This window comes from Rhea pennata, chromosome 7, assembly GCF_028389875.1.
Source record: "Rhea pennata isolate bPtePen1 chromosome 7, bPtePen1.pri, whole genome shotgun sequence".
NCBI classification, from domain to species: domain Eukaryota; kingdom Metazoa; phylum Chordata; class Aves; order Rheiformes; family Rheidae; genus Rhea; species Rhea pennata.
In genome coordinates, this window is record NC_084669.1 from 4,434,507 (window position 1) to 4,459,738 (window position 25,232).

The 25,232-nt window shown below is 35.9% G+C and overlaps 1 protein-coding gene across 1 annotated transcript in view; it reads left to right on the forward strand.

The window, feature by feature from the left end:
- The window catches only part of CPXM2 (carboxypeptidase X, M14 family member 2), an 81,336-nt gene that overhangs the window by 50,581 nt on the left and 5,523 nt on the right, over positions 1-25,232 (forward strand). Inside the window, exons 6-12 of the mRNA XM_062579727.1 lie at positions 5,940-6,028; positions 11,756-11,879; positions 14,063-14,259; positions 15,180-15,356; positions 16,016-16,313; positions 21,295-21,434; positions 22,541-22,640. Coding sequence (XP_062435711.1) covers positions 5,940-6,028; positions 11,756-11,879; positions 14,063-14,259; positions 15,180-15,356; positions 16,016-16,313; positions 21,295-21,434; positions 22,541-22,640 — 1,125 coding nt within the window. The remainder of the gene's footprint in view (positions 1-5,939; positions 6,029-11,755; positions 11,880-14,062; positions 14,260-15,179; positions 15,357-16,015; positions 16,314-21,294; positions 21,435-22,540; positions 22,641-25,232) is intronic.

Genomic DNA, 25,232 nt, shown 5'->3' on the forward strand with positions numbered 1-25,232 from the left:
GGCTAATTCAGTTTAGTTTTGAAAGAAAATACCTTAATCATCCTTTGAGTAACACAATGGGAAGGAGATGTATTTTGTCAAAATGTAATTGGACTGAAAGAATTAATAGGTTTTGATAAGCTGCTACTAACCTATTTTTTTAGCTCAGAAAGAAGTGACATTTCTCTCTCTCAGCTCATTTTATTCATTGCGTGCAGAACTCTCTAAACAAAGCTATTCCCCAGGTTAGTGGGCCTTTCCATTTATGATTTTCTCCTCTGCTGTAGGACATGATGATGACTTTTCTGCAGTTGTCTGTAACTGAATTTCCTTACCCTTTGTAGGCATCATCTTACCCATTGTGAGTTGGATAACTGACTGGTTAGGCCATGGGACCAGCCTCTTTGAAAGCATTGATCTAATACACTGTATTGACTGTGGGATTAGAAATCAAGGGTTCTCTTGTGACAAAAGGTTTCCTGCATAACATTGGGCAAGTCTCAAAAATCCATCAAAATCAGTAAGTGGAACTCTGTCAATTCACACGACTGTAGCAATAACATTGTGGGTCAAATTGGACATAGTGAGATACTAAAAGAATAAAAGTCTGCAAAAATACAAGGTAGTTCTGAAAGTTTCTCATGACTGTGAATTTGCTTTCCTGTCTTAAACTTGTAAGGTTAGGTTTCATATCTTTATTAAACCATGAATGCATTAAGTGGGCTTGCATTGAGTCCATAGTGTGTATCAGCTTTCCATCCTGTAGGCTCACAAGGGAGGAGAAGAAAGGAGTATCAGATAAAGAAAAAACCTGAGTAAGACATTAGCATTCCAGGAAAGCTTATTAGCATTGCCAGAGTGCTATGAAAATGTATGGAACAACTAGGACTTTGAAGCCGTAAAGCTCCATTCCTGCAGTGGGACATGTTAATAAACCCTACTACATATGTTACATGCACAAAACATTGGAAACATTGTGAGAAAACAGTAGATAAATGCATCAGAGGAGTTATTGATTATGTAAACAGTAGTAAGATGCTTGTCATCTTTTTCAGTGAAACGTTTATATTGTTCACAACAAACATTTTGGGGGCATTGTAGGGTGGTTTTGACAAGCCGTCCTGTCCAGAGGAAGATTTTACTATTACAGTAGTTCTACAGAAAAACTGTGTTACCCAACAGTATTAATGCTATCTTTCAGATAGCAGAAATGATTTGTTGTTTCACCAAGGGAAAGACATTCAGCTGTAGAGGAGAGATGCCAGAATATCCTACTTACAGCAGAGGATCAGTGCTGCCATTACTAGCTGGGGAGAAAGAAGAAGAAAGCACCAGCATATAATTCTGTCTCTAATTTCAAAAACATTACCATTTACACAGATGTAGAAGGACACATGCAATCTTTTGTAATTGCCTCAGAGGGTTAGATGTACTTTCCTTTACTGTTTTTTCTCAACTCTAACAAAAATCTGAAAGAAGTTGCATATGATTAAAAGGAGAGACAAAATTAGCTGGGTGTTTCATGCATTTATGTATGCTGTAGAACATTCAAAGCAATAAGCCATTATTTTTAATGGAATAAATTTGTGATAAAATTACTTAGTTTTTAATAATTCTTATTTAGAAAGCAGTATCACTGATATCATGATTATATCATCACTTTCATCACAAGACAAAAACTGATTTATAATATTCCATGATTGTGTACTGTCTTTTGCAGTGAATGCATCATTCAGTGTTATTTTTATTGTTTGCATTATCTTCCTAGACTGTTTGATTAAGTGTTAGGAGTGTGCTCATTCTGTATAATGCAGGGACCTCCTAGCTATATCTTTGGTTATAAGTGATTGTTTATGCAGCACTGTTAAATTCAGTGAATTACTCAGGAGAATATATTTTTTGCTTGGAGTGCTGGTCTGTCCTTGTGTTCCATTTTTACCATTGCCAAGGTAGAACTTGATCTTAAGAAATTTAAAATCTTTTTTGGAAGTTTGAGCAAAGACTGAATAGAAATGAGTCCAAATTCAGTAAGGCTTATTGGAAAATGGCCAATGTATTATGTTTCTCTATACTCATCAAGACAGATGTGTAACATCACCCAACAATACAGTGGTTGTCCTTAAAAGCTTTTCTTTCATATTTTTTGTCTGGAGAAGTATTGCCAATGTTTAGAAGTACCCTTATTATTAGAATTGGACTGTATGAGCCCATTTGAAAGATCATATGTTAGTACAAAACCTTTAGCGGGCAAAAAAACCCCTATCAGATTCAGAGTTTAGTTCTTCTCTTGCATATTTTTATCATTCAGTGTGCTTAGAGTTAGTTGTGAAATATTTGACTATGCATCAGTATATATAGAAAAGGATTAATATATATTTGAAGAATACCAAAATCCCATGTTAAATCAGCAGTGGAATACTTTTCATCACTGCCATGAAATAGATGATGTGAAAATAAACTTACGATCATCTGATGTGACTGTCTAGATTTTTTCAAGATTACATGTACAGTGTCTGTGGTATGTTCAATTTTGTGAAGACAAGAAGACAAGTCAAATTCATTTATATTGCATTAAAATGAAAAAGTCACTCCTTTGCAAGAGGATATGCTGATATTTTAAGGCAGTCTAAAGGATTTAGACTATTCTCATTTTTAGTTAAAATTTATCTAAGTCACTTAGAATGACTTAATTATCTCAGCCATTTGTAGTATCACGTAAGCACCACTTCTGAACTTGCAAACTGCATCAGTATGATACTATACAATTCAACGTATGAGTTCGGTGAGAATACACGATGAACAAATCATGTTAGGATTTTATTAAATGAGAGAATTTTGGTCATACTGTTTTGTGAGTGTTGATTTAATCTCCTGAGCATTGCAAAGCTCATTTCATACCTTTTACATGTAAGTTAAAAGAGCATCACAAACCAAAGTATGTGTAGGGGGAGCAGCATGCTCTTTTGTTGTTAGCATAATGACTGGAAACTCATTGGAAACATCAGGATTCCACTGCTTTACTGCTGTGTAGAGGTGTAATATACCTGAATCCCCATCTATATGTCAAAGTGCTCAGCAATCAAACTTCTCTGATATTCGATTAAATTTATGGAAAAAAATATGGAGTTGTGATGCTGGAAAGTAGTTGGACGCTTTAGAGCCAATCTCTTTCTTTCATGGAAATGCAGATAAGAAAGACTTTGTAGTCATTTGTCCATCTTTACAGAAACTATAAATAGAAAGATGAATAAAATGAGCTACCTTTATCTGCAAACTTATAATTAACGTGTCTCGTAACTTAAAGATAAGTTAATAGAAAAAAATTAATATATTCCTCTATATTCATGGGAGTGCTACACTTTTGAAGGATCTTTTCTCCTTGGAAGAAGGAGAGACTGTCTTGCAGTGGTGCCATGAATAAATGAATGTATTTCAATTTAAATTCTTCTGTGGTTTTACTTTCTTGGTCTCTCTTTTATGAAAGCAAATAATTTTTACCAGGGTGGACCTAACAGAATTTTTATGCCTTTCTGCATACCCTATTATTTCCTAATCTGTATTCCTGCTGCAACAGAAATTCAGTGATCCAAGCAGACTCATTGTAGACCCTGGCAAAATATGAATGTTAATTCTTTAGAGAGCTGTCAAATTGTGCACACTTTTGGGGAAGGACCAGAAATACAATCATCTTCCATGTAAGAGGATTTTCTTAAACTGTCTACCATTTCTACTATACTCACCATCATTCCCATGATATTAATGGTTGTATGGAAAGAATACCAGGATTTGAAAGGAGTGGGTTTAAAGTGTTAGGAAAAAAAATCGGTTACTGTATGTTTTGGCTTCTGGTGATAGAGAAAGCCTTCAATATCCTGGCAGTTTTATGATGTTTATATTAACTTTTACAACAGAAATATTTTTAGAAGGGTAAATATATCACTTTGACATTATAAGCACATTGTGACTTCCTAGCAGAGGTATTTTTATGATTTGCATTTCTTATACATTTATATATTAATAAATTATTTAATAATAAATTATTTATTTAATTTAAATTAGAATGGGTTGACCTTCAAGCATTTACCATTCCAGAGTCATCTTCAGTGTTACTGCAGCATCACTGCTGTCAATATACTTGTGTGAATTTAGCCTGCAGTTAGGTTGGCATGAGCACCTAAAAATGTAGATGCATTATTTGAAACTTAATCCTCTTGGTTCTTCAGAACAAAGAAATTGCATTTCCTCACCTGGTTAGGCTATAATTCAAATCAATTTCCAGGTGGTTTGCTATACGTATTCTCACTGAAAGGGACAGAAGGCATAGAGCAACTGGATTTTGTAGGACAAAATGTCTTTTGACTTTTTTGTCAAACTTAAAGAGCAATGCTGGCCTGACCTTTTAGTATGTCTGCTATAGGTTAGTGAATGGAAGTGGAGGAAAGTATGAAAATGGAAAGTAAATAAAATTATTAGAAAACATAGGCAATATTGCAGGAAAGCTTAATGGAACTAGCACATTGCATTTTACAGAACATAAATAGTTCAAGTTTTGCCTTCCTGACACATAAGAAAGGAAAGAAATACTTGAAAAATTTCATGGGAAGAGAAAATACTTAGAGATTTTAATGTCAGTTGAAACATACATATGTAAACTTATGGAGTCTTTTTACATGTTAAGAGTTAACCTAATTTAATGACATGTTTGCTGCTGTAAGTATTATTGATGTATTCCTGCTACTAATATTTGTTCATTTAATTTTCAAAGTAATCAACTGGTATGTATACTGTTAATAAAAAAAAAAGAAAAAAAAGAAAAAAAAATCATACTTTCTTCTCCAGAGACAGAATGACACTTTAATAATATTTGTTTAATTTTTTTTATTGCTGTTCGAATAGAATTTTGAACTAAATCAGGATGATTTTATGGGAAGGGGAATGGTTTATCATAACAGCATGAGAGCCACTGGTCCAACAAACTGTTACTCAAACTTCCAAACATCTCAGATACAGCAGATAAGGAATGCTTCCAATCCAATGTTTTCAAAGTAGGCCTGTTTATCTCTAAGATAAATCACAACAGATTGGGCCATGGACATGCTAACAGGGAGTATAAAACTGAACCCTCACAGTCTTAGCTTTTTATTTATTTATTTATTTATTTATTTTATTTTTTTTTTCCAGGTGAATGGCCAAAGCACTCACCTGAAAAGTCAAGAAAAAGATTTTTGTTCCATCCACATCTTCTGCTTTGATACTGTTTTTTTTAATTGGCACTATGTTTCTTTATTTAGATATTTGATGTTTTGCATTCTGCCAGCAAGTGTTCACACAGAACACAGAAACTTATCAGTTATATCGCTGTAAAACTGTGTTGCTAATTTTAAACTAAAGACCTCAGACTTCCACAAAAATGTTTAGGAAAATAGTAAGAAATATTCAATATCCACAGTGCTTCCTTTCTGTATTTTGCAGGCAGTGCATAGACTCTGAAAATGCTCATCAATAATGCTTCAGGATAATGCCCTATTCCTTATCATAGTAATTTATCAGATACAAGGCAGTCTCTGGGGCTTTTTGCCTCTGATGTGATTTTTTTCCCAATCCTTTTTTCTTGCCTCTGACTCATCATTTTCTGATGTCTTTTGCCCTTTTCTGTAGCCTTAGGGTGCCCTTTTGCTTTTCTGTTAAAGTTCAGATGTTAGTGCAGTGTAGTTGTCTAACAAGCTGATACTTGCCACCTCCCTGCTTCTGTCTGGTTTAACATGACTTGATTTGTGCAGTAATTAGTAATGTTTCAAAGCTTTTGTTTCTTTGTGTTTTGTTTTTGAAAACCTGCATTAAATTTGTATAGGACATTAGAATTCAGATTACTGTGTGTTTCTTGAATGCATTGTATTTAACCATCTTTATGCATGAAGTGGCTAATAAATACATAAAAACTCTTCTATTTCTTTTCTCAGACCCAAATAATTATTACCACCGAAGAAATGAAATGACAACCACAGATGATCTTGATTTTAAACATCACAACTACAAAGAAATGAGGCAGGTAGGCAAAGAATGTAGTATGCGACCTTGTAGATGGAGGATGGGTGGGTATAGTCTTGTGCTGAACCCTTAAGAATTTGATTTCTACTTACTAAAGAATATTTTAAAATGGTGTCTTCTTTAGTGCATCTCTGAAATGTGATCTACTGGCACCTGAGTCAACTTCATTTTCCTTCTCTGTAAGAGATGAGATTTTCTAATAACATCTCTTGTATGTTCCTTAACAGATGTTTGGAAAGCAATTCAGTGTTCATCAGAAAGCCTTAATATTTTTTTGTCTGTTAATTATACGTAAAACAATTGGTATGTTCTACAAACGATGAAAGGAAGCAAACTATGAACCTCAGGATTAACTAAGTACTAAGACTCTTGTGAACAGTGCATATTCCCACATAACAGCTCATCTAAGGCTCTTGAAACCAGTAAGAGTCTTTTGGCTGATTTCAAAAGGCAACAAATAAGGCTTCTAATGCTTCCATGCTCTATTATGTTTCCGCATTGCTTTTATAATAAAATAGATGAGCAATAGTTGATGTTATAATAAGATGTGCAATTCTACAGCCATGGATGGATGTTTTCCCTTTAAAAAAAATTTGGGAAACATTAGCAACAAGATTAAGATGACAATATGTGAAGGAAGAGAGTTTATATGCAGTAGGTTGTTACCTTTGAATGGAGTATATAAGAGATGAGCAAAAATACAAAGGGTATTTTTCTTATAATGTGGCAAGCATATTGTTTGAATTTGTTTGTTAATTATCAGACTTTAGCATTCTAGTAGAGATGTCACAGTAATAGAAACTGCATCTTGTATTATGCTAAACTATGTGTTTTCTTCGCTAGCAGTATGATAGGAATGATCATGCTATCAATGAAATTATTTGGGATTTAAATTGATGTGGATGCAAATAACATCTGACCCAGAGGCTCATAGCATATAAATGACCAGGAGTCTTTTTTAAAAAAAGACAATTCCATTGGTGTAATTCTAAACCTACAAACCTTAATCTTGTTCCTTTAACTTCAAATAGGCAATTTTGTTGTTGTTTTAATCTTGTTTTGTATCACCACAGAAATAGGTGTGGGTTGTGCTAAAGAAATATTTCTTCCTGCTTTCTTTTCCAATAAATAGATAATAGGTTTAGACTTGAAGTGTGTGAATCATTTGCTGAGCTGAATTTTCAGGGTATTTATACTGCATGAATCACTATTCATTTTTATTGAGCAATTGTGTACTGAGTCACACGTTTAGTTCAGTAGATATTTCATAGCCTGTATTCCTTACCACAAAGATTAGACAAGTAGAAACTCAATTGGCACAATTAGTGTCAAGAACAATAAAATAAAATGTATTTTAGATTCTAATTGCAGAAAGACAGGTTGGTCAGGTTAGAAATATCATTGGAAAAAATACAGCTTTCAAACAGGATGCTTTTCTACTTCTCAAACAAGGTGAAAAATTGTGACTGTTGGGGCTGTGAAGTGGTTAGTTGTGTACCCTATCTTCTGCTGGGCTCTCCCAAGTTGTGTGTGTCAGCATAACACATTTATTTAGAACTCATTGGGATAGTAGGCAAAAGATTGTCTGTTGGATTGCAGTAAGTGTTATATCCTCAAACCAATTCTTTTGTGATACCATTGAACTTAGTAATTTCTTTCCCAAATCAAAAATGGAACAATAACTGTCAATTTCCTCAGTGAACCTGAGGGGTTTTTTGTAATGCAGAATAATATTGTCAGTTTTGTTATCTACTTCACTGCCAACCATCTTTAGAAGAGAGTCACTCTTAACTCACATTCCTTATCATAAATGCTAAAGAAAGAGGAGGGTGTTCCCTTAGTCACGTTTTAGAAGTGTTATATTACATTGCAATGTGTCAAGTATTTATAGAGGGAGGGTTTTCCGTAGTGTCAGATTATTTTAATAGACCTCTCAGTTTTGGAAGATCAAATTTATAGCACCAATTTTTTCTTTCAAAAGAGCCTTCAAGATTCTTGTTTCAGTCGGTGGGAACACTTGCTGTATCTCATACTCAGAAGTAGGAATTGTCTTACAGTTCAAAAAGTATTTACATGATATGTTTGAGTTTGTATAAGAAACTATTAAAGAAGTTGACAGATATCCCCCAAAATAGTTAAGGAGGTGGGCATTTGAGTATACATGTTGCTTGAGTATAGTACAGTCATGATGAAAGAGTGGAACTCCTCTCCATTTTCACAAAATGAAATATTTTATTAAATTGAAAGCTGGAGAAAATCCTGTCAAATAAGCTGAAAATATTTTTTTTGTGTGTTATGACAACCTATTCTGAAGTAAGATTTTAGTCAGCTACACTTCACTATATAGAAAGTCAAATCTGAATCAAGACTGAAGCTTCAACCTTGTTTTTGTAATCAGCTGATATAACGAACCTGGATCATATTTTGCTTAGGAAATAGCAGAATATTTGAACAGCTGTTGTTTCTTCCCTTGGCAAGAGGCAGACTCTAAGCATCCCTGAAGTCTTGAGTTGCTCTTTGTGTCCATCTCTGTCTATGGAAGTGATGTAATGCTGATGCAGAATGTTCTGAATTCAAGATCACTGTGTATGTTACCAATAGAATAGGTTTATTTGATGGTGAAAAAACCAAGTCTGGAAGACTAGAGCAAAACCCAGCAAATATTTGACGGCCTCTAAAATACCATGTGTAACATACAGCACTATCAGAGACTTATCAAAGCTCAAGAAGGAGGCAACTTGTAGTTTGGCCTGCAGCAGAACAAGAAATACAGAGACCTCTGTACCTGGCTTCTTGTAGGATTCAGATGTCCAAAAGCTCTCTACGGAAGGTAAAGAATAGCTCTAATTGACTGAATCCTTCTGCCTCCTCTAAGTTTAGATGGCACTTAGACCTACATTTAAAACACGCTTACTGCAAAAAGGAGGAATTGAACCTTCGGAGACCAGTCTTGTGGAGCTTCTTCAAAGATTGCATGCAGTTTTTGCGGGGGGCTAATAAGATAAATAATTGGTAGTGGCAAACAAATAAGGACTGTCAAATATGAATTACTACTGAGTGTAATTGTGGAAATGTTTTACAGTCCTGCTGATTGTTAATAAAGTCATGACTGACTATTATCATCAATTGTATTTGACAGTTTGTACAAGTGCATGGAAAACACTGTGACATTGTAATGTGTACTTGAAAAGATACTCAGGTAATAGTATTTAAATATCCTACAATGAAAATTTATACACATTGAATGGTAGGCAGATTAGCCATTAGTTTTATTGAAGACCTACAATTGTCACTAGAGCTAAGCTAGGGAATACGGTGTTAATTAATATTAATTCCTCTTCTCTTCCTTTCCTTCCTCTATTTGTTTCACAACTGTTGTGTTTTGAGATTGTAAATGTTTTGAGGCAATTACTCTTTTATTGTGTATTGACAGCTCAACTGTTGTTGAGCACAATGAGATTCCACATAAATATTTTGTGCACCCATAATATCAGTGCATTGATTATGATAGTGCTGATGAAAAAGGTAGAGCTGAAACTAGCCAATTCATTGAAAGAGCATATCTAATTCCATTTTCCAGTATGTATGTGTGTGTGTATATATATATATACATATATATATATATAAATACATATATGTGTAAGCAATCTCTGAGATGAGCAAATGTACAAAAATAACATCATTTTGGTCTCTTTGCAACATGATTGTAAATGGAAGTGAAGTCTTTTATGAGTGGAATTTTAATGATGTTTTTCCCAATGTGAATTGTGTTTCCACCTAGATTTGTTAAGTGGTAGCATGGGAATTGGACGCATCTAATTATTGCATTTTTTTAAATCATCAGCCTTGTTATCATCCAGTATTGTTTCTAAATTAACACTCTGTGACCAAAGAGTTATGTTACGCTACAATACTTCTTCAATAATGTATGCACTATTATTTATGAAAAGACTGTGTAATTAATATTCCCCAGGGTTCCAATTCACAGTAAAATCCTTATTTCTTCTTTAATTCTTTCAAATGAAAAAAGATAGATTAATTCTTATTATTTGAACCTATTTTTAATAGCTTGTTATTAAGACTACATAAATTTTCAGATGCATGTTTCCTTTAGTCTGCACAAATGCCCAGACCAAAATCAGTTGTTTCAAATGGCCATACAGGACTTTAGCACAGGGTCTATTTGCAACAAACAAATTTTAGAACACCAAAGTCATCTTTATTTTGTTCTCAGATGGATTACTTAAGAATATCAGTATTTTATACCCAAAATGTTGTACACACAGATGTAATGAATATTAGTGGCTTTACATAGTGTTTGTCAGTATTACGCTGGAAATGAAATAAATGCATGTCTACTTCAACTATTCCTCTTCCTTCAACAAGAATGTGTTGTAGATATTGGAACTGGCAGCTCAGAAACAATGCTTAAAAGTTTTTCAATCGTTCTTGACTGTAGTTCGAAATGTATTGGAGAAGGGAAGGAGTATAGAGCATAAAATTTAGAAATTTTCGGGAGTGTTTGCAGACAACTTACACATTTTGTTCATATTCAGGGAGCCTGATTCAGATGTCTGTAATACCATGAGAAAATAGAACAAATTGTTTTAATTTTGACCACTCATGTCTGTGAATTTTAACATTTAACAGTTGAAGTTCATTTGTAGGCCAATTTAGGTTCCAGATATCCTTATCAGGATGACATCTGCATAACTACATGGATTTAAACAGAACTGTACCCTTTGCCATGACCTTCATTATGCACTTTATTGAGCTGTTTAATTATGTTTTGGTATGTCATGCCATATCTGTAGACATGATGAATAGAATAGATTTTGACAAAAGGTATGTTCTTAAACTGGATTATCTAAGGTTGTTGGCATTTTCATTATTGATTTTATTTTTGCTAAAACAAAGTAAGCAAATTCTGAGGAATCTAATGTACTACTTATTTGCTGAAGGAGTGTATCCTGCTGTGTTTATGGGAGTCTTTCAGATGACATCCAGCTTGTTATTTTGACCATAACAATACTGCCTAAAGTAATGATTTTACTGTATGAAATTTCAGATTGTAATACAAGAAGATTGGGCTTGGTTTCTTCCTAAATAAAGATGGCAGGTGTAATCAGAGTTCTCCAGGACAATAGTGTTTAATGGATGATATCCTTATCTCTCGGTTTGTCCCCCCACATAAAGTGAAGGAGAGAGAAGTCTGGGGAGACTGCCGTGCTGGTAACACACTAGGTCTTCTCAAGTGACTTCAGTGTATTAAATCACAGAGTGCACTGAAAGAAATGTAAAGGTGGTAAATTACCTTCCAATGCACAATGTTTTCAAAGCCTCTGTTTTTTACTACCTCTTGGTAGCATAGGCATAAGTGTAACTGATTGTTGTTTTAATTGTTATAATTCCTGTTTGACTTTCCCCCTCATGTTCTTAATTTTGTGTTATTACAAAAAACTCTCGTATGTAAGGATTTTGAACCTCATCAACACTGTGGTGCTTCATCAGGCAGCATTCAGTTTGTTTTAGCTAAACAAATATTACGTTATATGGTAGCATAGCCGTAACACCTGACTTAAACATAAAGCTTTTACAACTAAAATGTAAACAGAACAGAACAGAAAATGATCAGCTTTCGCTACAACCAATTTGGAATAAAATAATTAATACTGGATATATTTTGATGATGCATTGTCTAACTGTATGCCATTTTTTTCTTTGGCAGTTGATGAAAACTGTGAATAAAATGTGCCCGAATATCACAAGAATTTACAATATTGGAAAAAGCAACCAAGGACTAAAGCTGTATGCTGTTGAGATTTCTGACAACCCGGGAGAACACGAAGTTGGTTAGGATTTAGTCTAACTAAATCTTTTGGAGGGTGTTGGGCTTTGGCTTTTTTTCCTCTTCATTCTGTATATCTGCAGCAATTATCACTGATGAAATTATATTCATGGCAGCAGTGATTTATAATGTGTGTGGGAGGAACTTTAATGCTGTATTTCTAAATTGGGAAGAGGACGGTGAACACAAATAGAAGGTATTTTGAATGTAGGATCAAGTTCTTTAATGATGATGACCTTTATTCCTTACAGTAAAAAAATAGAAAGTGGATTTTAGTTCTATGGAATGGATTTTAGTGCGGGGATTTATAGAGAGCTGGATGGAAATTTCATTTTTTCATGAGGTATATGCATTGCAAGCAAAGATGGATGAAATCTCCTGGTGAGTGTGGGGATACAATTTTCTATGGTGATATAATGCATAGCATAGAAACCCATTCAATCTTTGGCCCTTCCATGAAGACAAATAAAGATGTTATTTTGATACTGTCAAGTACAACTGTCGGAACAGGAGAAGATTATGTTTTGCTACACCAAAGGGATGCCCTGATACCCCAAGGAAGAGTGCTGGGATGCACTCCAAAGACATCTTTTGGCTCTAAGTGATGGAGGGCTGCATGACTATTTTTACATGGTTTTAGATGTTCTCTGTCAGTAGATTTGGGGCCAATCTTAGACCAGCAATATAGAGGCAGATCAATAGTTGTTATTTGAGTTTACTGCAACCTGGTAGGTCAGCCTTCATTTTCTGGGACTGCTTGTCAATACTTATATAGAGCTTGGGATTTTGAGAGAAGATGATAACACACAGGTTTTCAGGCGTACTGAAGCTTGGAGTCTTCCTGTGTGAGTTAGTGTAATCCTTAATTCATTAAGTGGCATTTCAGTTCTCTATTTCATAGAATCATAGAATGGTAAGGTTGGAAGAGACCTCTGGAGGTCATCTAGTCCAACCCTCAGCATAGCCCATATGGGGATTGAACCCGTGACCTTGGCATTAGCAGCACCACGCTCTAACCAACTGAGCTAAACCTGCCTGTTGATTTCCCAAAATATATCCTGATTTCCCAAAATATATCCTTAAAGATGGGTTAATCTGGGTAACATCAAAGAATTGCAAGTAAGACCATGACATGTTCAAATTAAAAAAGTGTTTGGTTGCTGTATGCACTAGCTCAACAGCAGAATTTACCTATTCTTTAACTGGAACAGGCTTCATAACCTCTTCTGGGGGCAGCGGAAGACTGCATTCTCTGAATACGTCACCCCCCATTACATGGCTGGGAGTGGGCCAGACACATCTGCCACACCAGTGGCTACACACTGTCTGCTTGCAGTCATTCGGTAATGGCTTTCCGTTCACGTGCCAGGGGATTGCCTGGGTTTCGCTGAGGAGGAGAGCAGCAGGAAAAAACCTGCACCACCAGAATATTTCAGCTGTTCTGCCTTGCCCTACCTTACTGTCATCTGAGAATCCTGCACTGAAAAATTGCAAGGAGTGTACTCTGGGCTGGACAAAGTGTCTGGGTAGCTGGGATCCAGCCACAAGCTGTACATTGGACAGTTTTGGCCTAGTGAAGCGGGTGTTTGAGAGTGTTATTGCTCAACTGTCTTTGCTACAGAATGCTCTTCTCTGCATAGCTGGCATCATTCCTAATCAGCTCTGAAGTATTTAGTAGTTGAATGCAAATCCTGTGGCATTCCTTATAATCTTGACAAGTAAATACAAACCTGATTTTTGATTAGTGAAGGGAAAGGAGTGTTTGAGGCCAGAGAACAATTATATAAAGTCATTGACTGTTTATCTTCTAAGAGTCTTAGTATCTGTCCTAACAGACTACCACTAAGCGATGTCATGTTATTTTTAGACTAACAGAACTTTTAAGACCTACCTGCGTTATGGTGAAATTTTGAGTGTAATTGAAAAATGTGTTAATGGAAAATGTATCTTAGAGGCTTTATACAGCAATTTCAAATACTACTGGTATATAAGCCTGTTCTTATGTAATAGCAACAGAAAATAATTGTTTTTTGTAAAGTTATAATTTCAGTTATTGTTTGTTCAGTTAAGGTGTTTCTTCAACCCATGTTAGATTAGGTGAAACATTTCCTATTGACAGCAGTGGGTTTTGATTACGTCCTTTATTTGCTGCTCTGGTTACATTTCTGTCCAACATGTTTTCAATAGGTGAACCAGAATTTCGGTACATTGCAGGAGCCCATGGGAATGAAGTGCTTGGACGTGAGCTAATCCTTTTGTTAATGCAGTTCATGTGTCAAGAATATCTGGCTGGGAACCCACGCATTGTGCATCTCATTGAGGATACTAGAATTCACCTCCTTCCTTCACTCAACCCAGATGGATATGACAAGGCATATCAAGCGGTAATATGGTTATCAATATATCAAGGAATTAGTTTAGTAATATTAGATTAATGAAATATGCTTCTGTTGTCATTACTTTTTCAAAGATCCTATTTTTAAGCAATCAGAATAAAGTAAAAAATAAACACATAAAAGCAAGCATAAGCCACTGAAGCATCTTACTCAGAAAACGCTGTAAGAAACCATACTCTTTGTGATTTTGACTAGTAGGAGAGTATGTACAGAAAGGAGAGTCTATGAGACTGCCAGAGCAAACTGTGCTAAAGTATGCAGATCAATGTGAACACCGTTATGTGAAATGAAAAATCATGCAGTCTGTTTTATCTAAGGAAACCAAGCTATGAACATGAAAATTTGCATTCCTCTGCAGCGGAAATTTAATAGTGCCTCTTTAAGGATAATATAACATGTTGGGCATTGTAGAAATTCAGTCTGGAAGAAAAAAAAATCAAGAGGAAAAATTACAGGGGCTGTGGTCAGATGCATTGGAAAATCTTCCAGGGTAGTCTCTAGTAGCAGACTAGAATACAAAAGCTGCACTATCAGCCATGAAAGAAATACATACTGTCTCTGCTAGAAAGGAGTCGTAATAGAAAGTTGGAAAACAGTCTTAAATAGAAACCTGGAAAACAACAGAGTATTTCAGCTAATCCCAGGTAATTTTTCATTTGTTTTGCTTCACTTTGTTCAAGATTTCATACAAAATTAAAAAGTCAGTTTTTCATTTCAGTTAATGAAACATCTGACTCTCTCTCTCTCCTTCTTCTTCTTCTTTTTTTTTTTTTTTTTTTTTTTCCCCTTTTGGTAAAGGATTATTCTGTATCAGAGCCTGTATCAGTGGCTCATCAGAGCCACTTTGCTGAGGGCTCATAGGTTTTTGTATTCTGAATGGCCATTCTTTATGTTTTCTTTGTTCTAAGGGTTCAGAATTGGGGGGCTGGTCTTTAGGACGATGGACTCAGGATGGCATTGATATCAACAATAATTTTCCTGATTTAAACTCTTTACTCTGGGAGTCTGAAGATCAGAAGAGTAAAAGAAAAGTTCCAAATCATCACATTCCAATTCCAGACTGGTACCTGTCTGAAAATGCCACAGTAAGTAAATCTGGCTCCAAACAGAGAGAAACAAAAAGACTGAAAGGGTGAGCTTTAGAAAATATCTCAAAAAAGAAGCAGCATGTAGATGAAATTATGTATCTGATGTAATTGTCTAGGCTTCCTTGTATAAAAATGGCACCACAAAAGCACATTTCATCGTCATATGTTAAAAGCTTCCCTTGGGTGTAATGAACTGCTTCCTGAAGGATTCTGTTCTCCCTGGTGTACTGAGAGAGCCTAGAGGACTTGATACCCAAATTTTGAGAAGCAACAATTAGACAAAGAGAAACCCACTTCAGGGGTCAGTGCTATTAGTCAAACTTCTCCCTAGGTTTATAACATACAAGAGCTCTTCGCAAACCCTGTCGCCATACAGATTTCTCATGGGGTTTCTTTTGATTTTCTTGCATTAAAATAGCATTCCTGCGTAAATCACAAACATTAAGGTTGTGTTACTTTTTATGGGTTGTTGGTGGCCTCTAAAACACTGCTAACAGCCACCGTAAAGAAGCCTTTCTCTTTGACAACACTTCTCGTGCTGGCTGCGCACTCCAAATTAAACAGCTCCAAGTGGGACACCTCTGTCTCATCTAACTATGAAGAAAGATCATCAGATTTCACCTCTCCAAACAAAGCCTTTTTTTGTTTCTTCCTAGGTAGCTGTTGAGACACGAGCAATAATAGCATGGATGGAAAAAATTCCTTTTGTGCTAGGTGGCAATTTACAGGGAGGAGAATTGGTGGTCGCATACCCCTATGATATGGTGCGTTCTATGTGGAAAACCCAGGATTATACACCCACCCCGGATGACCATGTCTTTCGCTGGCTTGCATATTCCTATGCTTCCACTCACCGGCTGATGACAGATGCTAGAAGGAGAGCATGTCATACAGAGGATTTCCAGAAGGAGGACGGCACTGTTAATGGGGCCTCATGGCATACAGTGGCTGGAAGTAAGTATCTGTAGAAACTTGATTCCCTCTAGCATTAATTACCCTGTTAAATATGATAATGCCATACCTGCCTGGTATACATCACAGAGGTAACGGTAGGAAACGTTCATTGAGAAGAATATTCTTCATCTGAAAATCTGCTTTGTTGCATTTCATCAGGTATCAACAGACTGACAGAAGTGCCCAGTAGCCATTTCATTTACTACTGATGTTTCCAAAAGTGTACATGCAATGCATTAGTTATTTCATATGTTTAAGACTGTCACCAGTAAAGCATACTGTGTGCCAGATAATCCTAGCCAGCATTCAGACTGATTCAAAAGAACAGGCCAGTCCAAAACCCCCAGAATGAGGGAATCTGCCAGCCTTGGCCATCTCGGAAGGTACCAACAGAAAGTACTGCAGACAAAGAGCAGAAGTAACCAGTGCCAGGACTGGTGACTCCTAAACTGGCCAGGGATGCTTGGACTCCAATGGCCCTCAGATAAGAAAATCTTGATATCAGATCCTGCTCACAGAATTCAGTAGCAGATCACCCCCATTCACATTTGCTTCAAGTTATAAAAACATGCCACAGAATGCTGCTGCTTGCCTGCTACTGTCCTACTTTTAAAAGGTTTGAATTGGCTCTGTAGGCATTTCTGATGCCAGAATAAATTACTGGCTGCATCATTCACCCTATGCCCAAGCCTGTCACCCTGTCAAACAGAGCTAAAGGGAAGCTATGTCCTGTAATACAGACAGAGCATCAGTTTCCAGGGAAGCCCAATTAGAAGCATACTTTTTTTATCAGCAATAGGCTCCATCACCGCTATGTGCCTATACTTAAGCAATCCAGCAGACTTGGAATGGGGGCTCTGCTGATTCATCATAATTCTCAAAATCTATTTTTTGTCTAAGTTCTTAAGTTAGACAGCATATTCTGTGAAATAAAGAAACAAGCTGTGTGCCTGTCATCAGCTGAATGATGGTAGGAACAACAACTGCAACAGTAATGGTAAATAGGTGTAAGTGGCTGTGCAGACCAATTTTTTATTAGAGCTATCTCTTGTTTGTAATTTGCAGGTCATTTCACTGCGTAAACATTTCCAAGTTTTGGACACAGCTTTTACTGTTTTTACCTTGGCCTATGTAAAGTTAATGATGGCCAGCCTTTAAAGGCTAGAGCCAGGAACTAAGTTTTCTTTTCAAATGTTTTTTCACTAGGTTAAAAAAGCACTGGGTTTAATCCAAGGGAAACAAGACTCAACCACTTGGATCAGAAGTCCAATGCCTGACAATACATTTCTATGCATTGTGCAAATTCTGAAAAACTCAGGATGCTAACTTGACTGCTTAATTATTTAATTTATGAGTTTAATTTTCCTAAGTGCTATAGAAACATGATTATGAATTGATCCAAAAAAGATGACACTGGCCATGTCACTAACAGATACATATTAAGTCACATTAAGTAATGCTCTGCAGTATAGATTCTGAGTAGTAAGTTGGTTTCTTAGTAACAGTTACATATTGGATTTGGTTCATCTGATTTGTTTTATTGCTTTGTGATGTTTCTCATTGCATTTTACATCCTACTTTCTGCCATTATAATAAAACTTCCAAAACTGTCTTTGAGAATCACTAGAATATTGTTTTTACCTTCGTTCTTTACACCTCGGACTTTATGCTAAACTTCCAAGAGTATGGTTAAAGACCAGCAGAGTGGTTTCAGACAAATCCTTCCAGGCCCCTCACCATGACTTTCTCTTCTGACTTCTGTGAAATCATACCTTTTTTAATCTCTGCTTTCTGCATGTATGCTGTTTATTTCCTTGGAGAGGGGCAGAATTTGAACCAAAAGTTATTAAAATTGCAGGTAATTTTCTTACAATTTTAATGAGTTTTAGATCATGTCAAAAATGTCAGAGTGTCTGTAACAGTGGAAAAAAAAAAGGAGAGCTTGGGAACAGTTTCTTGGAAAACAAGAAGCTCCTGTTCATCTGCATAAAGAAGTGGAAGGGAATGATTTGTGTGGTAAGGAGAAAAAAACCCGTATGTATATGAAAATATATAAATACATAACTTTTTAAACAACTGATAGCAAGTTAACCACTCACACCTTCCATTGTGAAGGGTTGTCCAAACATGATTCAGGTATCTTCAGATTTGATGACAAAGAATTGCTCTGATACTGCTTCTATTTATTTCCCTCTATAATGCCTTAACTATTTATATCTAATTGTATTGGTCATTAATATTTTTCTTTTCTGTTTATTTAACCTTCAGCTTGAAGTGTAACATGCTTTCTTCTCCTAAACAGCTGCTTAATGTCTGCTTTCAGGGTGATGTACGAATATATTGCTCGTAGAAAGCTTTCCTTCATTTTGAGTATTTCCTTGACACACACACACACACAAAAAAAAAAAAAAAAAAAAAAAAAAAAAAAAAAAAAAAAGCTCGAAGCTGTCCATCCTCTCTGTCCTCACCCACCTGCTGCATTTCGTTACAGTGGTAATCCATATAAACCTTTCGCTACTCATGCCTGAGAAAATTTATAAGGGAGGGTTGTGATCCCTTTTCAGCACTAGAGTGTTCCTGGAGAAGTATGTGCGCCACACACATCTTCCACAGGTATCAAACACCTCTATATACCTCTGAAACCCAGCTGTACTATTCCCTGCACATATTCTGGACTACAATGACTGCAAATTCTTCAATAATTTTAAATATAACATTGCTGCACTGGGTGAACTGCACACAGGCAAAGAACATAAGAATTTTTTCTTTTTATTCCCAGGGCTTTCAAGGCTGGATTTGCCTGTTCAGACACCATGGGGAGAGTTGCTCTTGGCAACATTAAACCATTTTCTTAAATGCATGTATTAAAACTGAGCAATTACTGCATATTGCAAAACATTTCACAATAGATTAATCACGATGCAATACAGTATGTGAAGAGAAAATATTTGTGACTGTTTCTCAAATGGAAGAGAAGCACATTTATATGGAGTATTATATGCCATAGTCTGATATTTTAGTCTTTCACCATCAACAAATGTGAAAAGCTTAAGATCTGTGTTACATAATCCTCCTGCTTTGCATCTAGAAGGCACTGAGGGGTCATTAAGTCCTTGAATACTGCTGTATGGTAACTGGACCAGGCTAGATATTTTCAATCAGAAGTACTTAGTGAATGCATTTCCTGCTAATTTTGCCACTGTAAAATACAATAATTAATGATCATTAATAAGCATTTTCTCAAGTTTATTTTTTATTGTAAATATAAGTGAATGATAAGAAAGAAACTCCTATTTTTTATTCCTCCAGCATTCATTTACTATATCATGTTATCTGTGTGATTGTGGAGAACTGATAAATGGAGTTCCCCAAAGGAAAATAATTTTGAGAATCATGAGAGAAACATGAAAAACAGAAATGTTTCAGAGATCTGTATTTAAATACAGTCTTGCCTAGTGCTTAGAAGTGTCAGGACTTGGGCTTTGTAAAGGAACACAGCTATCTCTGTAATGCAGTTCATCAAAGGTCAAAGGCATTGAAGCTCCTTTTTATTAGAGCATATTTCTAACAGAAATCCTTATTACAGAACAATGGTGTTGGTTCCAATCTTCTGCAAAGTGGTGACAGAGAGAAACAGAATTGATCATTTCGTTGCTTACAAACTAACAGATACCACGTGTAGCTTATAAGAATTTTTACTATCTTGATTTTTGTGCATCTCCTATCACTTTTATTACTGGAGTGGGAAAATAATTTGAAGCAAGAAAGCTATTTATTCCGTCAGCTGTTCTGGTAACTGTTTTTACGTAGCAATCACTGTGTGCTCATTACTTTGCATCCTGGCATTTAGTGTTGGATAAATTAGGTTAATTGCTCTACACTCATGCAAGCTAATGTACACCATGCCATTTCTGCTCAGGGTAGTCATAAGGATACTGCTCTAAGAAAATGTGCTGAGGTTTCCTTCTCTCAGCTGGAAACCAGATTAGTAGTTTGTTTTTGTGAAACTGATAATGTGGAGAGCTATATGCAGAAGAAGAGATGGTAGTTCAGTTATTGTCTCTTAGCTGTTAATGCATAAGAAGAATTCTGCCCTTAGAGTTTTGTAGGTATAAACTGCAGTATCTGTGAAACCAGAGTTATTCCAGTAAAAGAAGGGTAGAATTTGGAAGCAGAACTTGAACTGCATTTGTGATTGAATTGTCAGTCAATCTGCTGTGTGGGTGCTGGCATTATTTATTCTTGTCAGTACTCTCCACTTGGGAGACAAGACTTTGCATGCCAAACCGTCTATGTTTTATGGCTGCTGCCTGGCTGGGCCGAGGTGAGGAGCCTTTTGGCCCACTGTTGGCACCTGCTGGCATTGCTGTGCCCAACACTGCGACAGAGAGGACCAGAGTCCTCAGGTCAGCTGGAAGTGAAATCAGACCTTCAGGGGGATAGCTGCTCTCTGGGATTGTGTCCAGGCTTAACAAAACTCAGCACTTCCTTTTAAGGCGAAGCACAAGCTTTTCACTGCAAAGAGAGACCTCCTACCTGATGTGCATCCATATTTCCCATCAATATCACAGAAACTAATCTAGAACAAATTTTTTTTTTTCTTTTTCTTATAGATCTCTAATTCCTTTAAATTTTTTGATGGCAGAAACATACTGCTGTTTGTACTGAAGTAAATCAGAGACCTGATGCTGGAGTGACTAGTGAAAAGGTAGCACAGGGGCCAGTGCTATCACACTTCAGTCTTGTGTGCTCTGTTTTAAAAACATTGGCAGGACTCTTGTTTTGTTAAATGTATGGCTCTGATGTTACTCATGGTGCTTTGTTACAGGAGACGTGGCGTTCTTTAAAAAGTATTTCCCTGTTAGATCTGCAGACTGAGTCAGCTGGATAAATAATATCTGTTATTTATTTTGCATGGAATGATCTCATCAGCAGACTAAACAAGGATATATAATTGTTTCTTTTCTTCCCTTATTGATAGGCATAAATGACTTCAGCTACCTGCACACAAACTGCTTTGAGCTATCCATCTATGTAGGCTGTGACAAGTATCCCCATGAGAGTGAGTTACCTGAAGAATGGGAAAACAACCGCGAATCTCTGATAGTCTTTATGGAACAGGTATTTGACAGAAGTATAACTTCTGAACAACTTATTGTATCCTTTATGATTGTGATGGAGTTGAAGTAGAAGCTCTGGCTTTCCCTGAGTTTGCTATGACCATCCATGTTTGGCTTTTGGTAGGGCTATAACCTGGAGGAGCCGCATTGCTTCTGGAGGCTTCTCCTAGACACTGTTGACATTCTGCAGGCTGTTCCTGCAGAGCAGAAATTAGTTTAGCACCACATAGTTGAGTCACCCCTTATTGTCTTAGATGTAGCCTTTGCCTTTCATGCTGTACAAACACCATCACTGAGGTTTTCAAAGCAGTCTAAGGATTTCTGATCTGTTTCTTTCATGACTAATTATTTTTCTTCCTTTGGTCTGGTAGAAATTTCTGTGAAAACCTACTAGATAGCTTCTAAAAGCCTAGCATAGCTTTTATGCTTCATTTTCTACAAAGTATCCACATGAATTAGAAGCTAGGCTGCTTTGTGCAAATGTTCCAACTGTTACCTCAACTGTTACCTGCATATAGCTTATCACTTATATGAAAATCAGAAATGGTCTCTACGATGCAAAGTCTGCCATGTGATCCTTGAGGTTCACAGGGCTAATGTTCATTCAGCCTGAAAAGCTTTACAAAGAGATTTCACTAATGACTTGTGGTTTAAATGGTAGAAATTACATGATTTTTTGGAATATGATTTTTGGTATTTGTGATAGAAACCTTACCAATAAGAAATAATGACATACCACTTCTATCAGACTGTTTTAACTTAAGATGACAAAATAATGAAGCTTGTTAAAATTTAATGTGCATGTAGAGCTTTCTAGGAATGGCTACCTGAAAAACCCTTACATCTACTACTCTATCTGTTTGTTTTCTCTGTCTGTCTTTTGAACTTGATGCTTCGGGAATCCTAAAAGAATTTGTAAGCTAATGCAAAACTATCTAATGCCTGGTGGGTTAACAGTATGTTAATAATCATATTTCAAAGTTGTATGAACCATGAAGTAGGAGCAGAATAAATTTAATTCCCACATGAAACTAATGATTTACTGTGCCCCTCTAATGATATTACTGGATATTGTTGTTGTATAATGTTTGTTTCTTCTTTCAATAGGTCCATCGGGGCATCAAAGGCGTCGTAAAAGATATACATGGAAAGGGAATTCCAAATGCCATTATTTCAGTAGAAGGTGTTAACCATGACATTCGCACAGGTAAAAAATAAAATGTCAGTGCAAATGAACAGATCTTTTTTTAAAAAAAAGAAAGGAAGAAATAGAACTACATTGCAACTTTGAAGTTTTTTCTGAGGAAAAGTCAACAAGTAGTATACAATCCAGAGAGCACATTGCAGAGGAGTAGTACATGAGGAGGGAGTCACTGCTTTCCATGGAGCAGCTACTTAGACAAAAAGAACAGAGTAGAGGTAGAGTTTCTCCTTCCTGCCCTCTCTTCCTCACACTTGCATTACAATATTGAGGAAGTAGCCTCATATCTGCCCAATACCAACAGGTTGAGAAAGGCCATGTTAAGAAAAAAAAAGAATCCTTATTTCCCCTTTTACTATGTAAAAATAATGAGAATGTAACCCAGAATGATTATAGGACTGAATAACGAAACTGTAGCAATACCTTGCTGTATGAAGAGTGCTTCTGTGGCTGTTAACTGTTAAGAGAATTTAAATGTGCTAGAGATTTGATTTAGAGATTTGTCCAGAAGAGGAACAGCTGTTACAGGAAAGGAGTTTCACACACTTACAAGTCTTCTGCAAAGCATCACAATGTTATGAAAGATTTCAGCCCAGAGAATTAGTTTTCAGTATTTATAGTCTTAAAAAATGCACAAGTGGGCATTTATCATGTTTGTACAGTCTTGAGCTCTACCTAGATATTGGTAAAGTATACTCAGTGTAAGCTCCAGGCCTATTTAAAGGTCCGGAAAGTAGTTATGGTACTTTTGTGCCATGTTTAAAGTACTGCTTTAAATAGATACTAGTAGCTATAAGATTAATAGTAATACCAGTATAATTGTTGTAGGTAAGGGCCTGGACGTTGGCCAACACCCATTACGTTTGTGTAAGCACTTAAGACACACACAGACATCAATGTGCTTGTGAGTGCTGTCACTTGAGAAACAGTAAATGGGCTATAATGACGAGTGTCGTGTAACCACCGTGTAACCATGTAACACTCAAAGTGAAGGTGGCACAAGGATAATAAGATGGTTGTTGGATGTTTATGGAAAGGTAACAGCGTGCTGAATAATCAAACAAATCATATTGCTGTATATTCCAGGATTGGTTTAATATTAGGAAAAAAAGAACACTGATTTTATGTTTGTTTATACCCTAGCTTGCATTCTGGGTCTTTCATTAGCTGCATAGTAAGTGAGGTACAGTAGGGCATGCTTTAACATCTTAGCTGATTTTGATTTATGGAATAGTATGGCTCTTTAGGTAAGAGACTTCCAAATCTTTAATGTTTGCCACGGTTAAGTATTTGAGCTGATAATAAATCTTGAAATATCTAACTTAGTTTACAGTTAATTTTATTTCAGTGCTACTGCGTCTGTTGTAAAAGAAAACATTGAATAGCAGATATTTAATAAGGCAATAATGTTTCTTCCTTAAATATTTCAAAACGGGACCACTGGGAAATGATAACAGGAATAAAAGTAATCAATTGTTTTTCCCTATTTTGAAAGGCCACCATAAACTGTGGGTTGTATTACTCTGGTAATGGAATTACTGTATTACTCTGGTTGAGATCAAATAAACTCTGTAGGTGATTAATCTCCAACTCTCAATATACTGGATTGCCACATGAAAGAAAAATCTCTTTAAATGACAGCAAATTTAAATGCATATGGAAAAGAATCCTGGTGGCACATGAAATAACTAACCAAAAGACTAGAATCCGCCTTATAGCGCAAAGGAAACTTGGAATTATTCAAATTAGATTTACAACTGAACTTTCATGACTCAAGGCAATCTGCAATTATTAATAGAAATAAAAGCACCTTTTTTGTTTGTTTATTTCCTTAAATAAGAAACGTTATAGTTGAAACTATGCTTGAGAATCACTTTATAAATGGGGACATAAAAGTTCTATCTTGTTTTATATAGATAACGATGTATATGTCATTAGTCTTTGAAATGGGAAAATTTATGTTGTAGCCAAAAGCTGAAATGGCCTGAATAACTCCACAGGAGGAAGACAGATTGTCAGCATTCTCCTTTCATTTATACCTTTTAAAATGAAAAATGCAGCCATATAAAAACAACTGGTTTCCTTGGTGAAAATAATTTTAAGTGGGATAAGAATTATAGCCATTATCTTTATTCATATAACTTTTGCTTGAAGTGAGTTGGGCTATAAGGTAGCTGCTATTTCCTTATAGTTAATGGTTAATGTGGTCAACTACCCTGTAAAGCATACAAAAATTGTCTACAAAAGCCTTGTTTTAATATTTATTTTTCTGCTTCTATCTGTGCACAAAGGAAGTGCACAGAAAGCACTTTTGTTACTTTCTCTTGGAAGTACAATATTTCTTACGGGAAAAGGAGACTTGACACTAAGCTGATAGTATTAATAGGCTAATTGAAATCATTGATTCTGTTGAGAGTAAGGGCTTTGTGGAAGATTATTCCATTTTCTCTTGATGCAGATGTAACTATTGATTTAGTTAGAGTGATTACATGGTATTATGGTTAGACGTGAACTATATTCTGTAAGATAACCTTTGGAAAAAAGTTAATCAATTGGATGAACAAATACACCTGGACACCCATTTTTCACATTTTACAA